Raw genomic sequence first — 2233 nt, forward strand, 5'->3', positions numbered from 1 at the left:
TGCTACCAGAGTGTGCCAGTGACGAGCAGATTGCTGCGTGCGCCCCGACACATGTCCTGAGCACGGCCGACGCCGAGCGGCTGATCAACAAGCATCTCCACGGCGGCAGCAACCGATCACGCGGTGAGCCGACTCGCGTGAAGGACTTTGGCACAAGAGCGCGGCTTTATGTCGGCAGCCCTGACCTCACGGCGAGCCTGTGGGGCGAAGCGTCTAACTTGTTTGGCCGCACATCGCCCGACGCACTTGGAAACATGGGAGATATGTTGGTCCTCGGTACGCTCTGTGTTCTCGGTGATGATCACTTTCTGACCGATTTCGCAGTATCTGCTGCAAATGCAACGCGGGACGTCCTTTACGACCTTGCGGGCGGGTTTCGGATGGATGAGAACCACCCTTTGTTTTCCGAGTTTCAGAGAAGAGAAGATATGCGCCAGTATCTCCGAACCAACGTGTGGCTGCGAGAGCTTGATTACCAGCCGGCCGGCTGATACGTCTGACACTTTGTATCTGGCTAGCCTTTCTTCTAAGTGGTAATGGATATTTGACGGTTTTTATACCATAATTGCTGCAAGACTCGTCTAGCTGCATGACTCATACATCGAATGATGTGGGAGGAAGATAAAAAAGAAAAAAAAGACAAGCTGTGCGTGTTGTCATTCGTAATGCGATCGCGAGTCGGCTCCTGCCGCGACGTTCGGTTTTCAGAGGTGATCCTACATAGAATTCCCATTGCTACTAGCCGATCTGGATACCCCGCAAAAGTGGGATGGCATCTACCATCTTTGCTCGTCAGTAGTGCCGACTAACAAGGAGCCACATAGGTGAGCTCAATGTCTGGAGGCATCACAATCGGACTTGGGCCGGAAGGCATCGTGAGAAGGTGGGGTGGGAGGGGGCGGGCTAGGGAAGAAGCGCTCGCGCACTGGGGTTGCCGCGTCCGCCGTCGGTGGCCATGGTGGTGACGCGGCCTGTAGGAAATGTCGAAGACGAGAAGGGCGTAGACGTAGATTGAGTGGTGGGCCATAAGGCTTGGTACTCATCTGTAGCATGTGCATAGATCTGCCACGAGAATCGCTTGGTTGCTTCGGCTTCTGGTGCCAGCCGATGTGATTCCACCAGTCCTTGGCAAAGCGCCAGAGGTCTGTATGTCTTTTATCAGTGCTTGTGTCGCCGCTCTTGAGATGATTGGCGGACGCTGCATTCAACATGCAGATGATTTTGTCAGCGCCTTTTCCGATGGTATGGGCTACTGGCGCCATGAGGTCATGGGTTTTCATGGCTTTATGGTGGCCATGATGCTGAGGTGTACCAATTTCTCAATGATCGTACGTAGGCGCTGTGCCTCGGATGCTCTCCAAAGATGAGGGTGATGCATGCTTTCCGCAAGCCCTCCTTCGAACGGAGAATCGGCCACGGTAGCAGATTTAATCTAGCCAAGCGACCGGGCCGGTTGCGGGGAAACAGCGCCCCACGATCGAATTTGCCATCGGAACTGAGGTGGAGTCGGCAGACGGGAGCGTACATGGCCGCACTGGCGTAGGGTTTGCTTTGTCTCCCCTGTTCACTTTGTGCGAGACGCGGCCGGTCGCGGGCCGCAGGCGGGTCGGGTCGCGGCAATAATGGGGAGCTAGATCTGGGCTGGCGCCTTGATTTCTGGGCTGCGGTCCGGAGAAATAGGACTATTGTGGGCGGGGCAACGCCGGCCAGCCAGCCGGCCAGTCTGACCCTGTGGGACATCGCCGGCACGGTAGCATTGGCCCTCGGAGTTTGCGGGGACAACACGGTGGTTCAAGGGGATGGAAGCGTCTTTTGCAACGTCGTTCGACTCAGCACCAAATGGCTGCCTTCGAGAAGTGGATTGCCAGGGGCCGTGAACACGGGGAGGGAGCCTTGGTGCACAGACGGTCATCGACAGAGCAATTTGATCCCTAATACTCAAGCAACACACCCCTCCACACACTCGCCGTCGACCGCAAAATTGGCTTCAGCCACCCCATGAGAAGACGTTGCCGAAATACAACTTCGAGATGGCCGGCTGTACATCGCTTCTTGCGATGTAGGCGTAGCTCAGAGGGGCCAGGGGAGCTTTACCGACAGGGCCAGGAGAAGCTCCGTTTTAGACTCGCCGCTCATTGCCGCTCTAGCCCGAGGCTCGCTCGATGTCATTATGTTTTCCTGGGCGAGACGTTTGTATCCTAGCGCGCAATGTGGAAATAGCAAGGCCCACCTC

At 56.3% G+C, this 2233-nt stretch overlaps 3 protein-coding genes across 3 annotated transcripts; 1 reads left to right on the forward strand and 2 right to left on the reverse strand.

Moving 5' to 3' along the window:
* Positions 1-491, forward strand: CTAM01_17226 (uncharacterized protein; the record flags this gene model as incomplete). Its single annotated transcript, XM_060533214.1, has 1 exon — positions 1-491. A coding segment is annotated over one exon (491 nt), but the record flags the coding sequence as incomplete, so codon positions are not given.
* Positions 492-830: 339 nt separating this feature from the next.
* On the reverse strand, positions 831-1280 carry CTAM01_17227 (uncharacterized protein; the record flags this gene model as incomplete). The annotated part of the gene is made up of 1 exon (XM_060533215.1): positions 831-1280. The coding sequence occupies one exon, from the start codon at positions 1278-1280 to the stop codon at positions 831-833; it is 450 nt and encodes a 149-aa protein (XP_060372207.1).
* Positions 1281-1284: 4 nt separating this feature from the next.
* On the reverse strand, positions 1285-1740 carry CTAM01_17228 (uncharacterized protein; the record flags this gene model as incomplete). The annotated part of the gene is made up of 1 exon (XM_060533216.1): positions 1285-1740. One exon carries the CDS (start codon positions 1738-1740, stop codon positions 1285-1287), a length of 456 nt encoding a protein of 151 aa, XP_060372208.1.
* Between the last annotated feature and the right edge of the window lie 493 nt (positions 1741-2233).

Source organism: Colletotrichum tamarilloi (assembly GCF_030869305.1).
Source record: "Colletotrichum tamarilloi strain Tom-12 chromosome Unknown Scaffold_427.1, whole genome shotgun sequence".
NCBI lineage: Eukaryota > Fungi > Ascomycota > Sordariomycetes > Glomerellales > Glomerellaceae > Colletotrichum > Colletotrichum tamarilloi.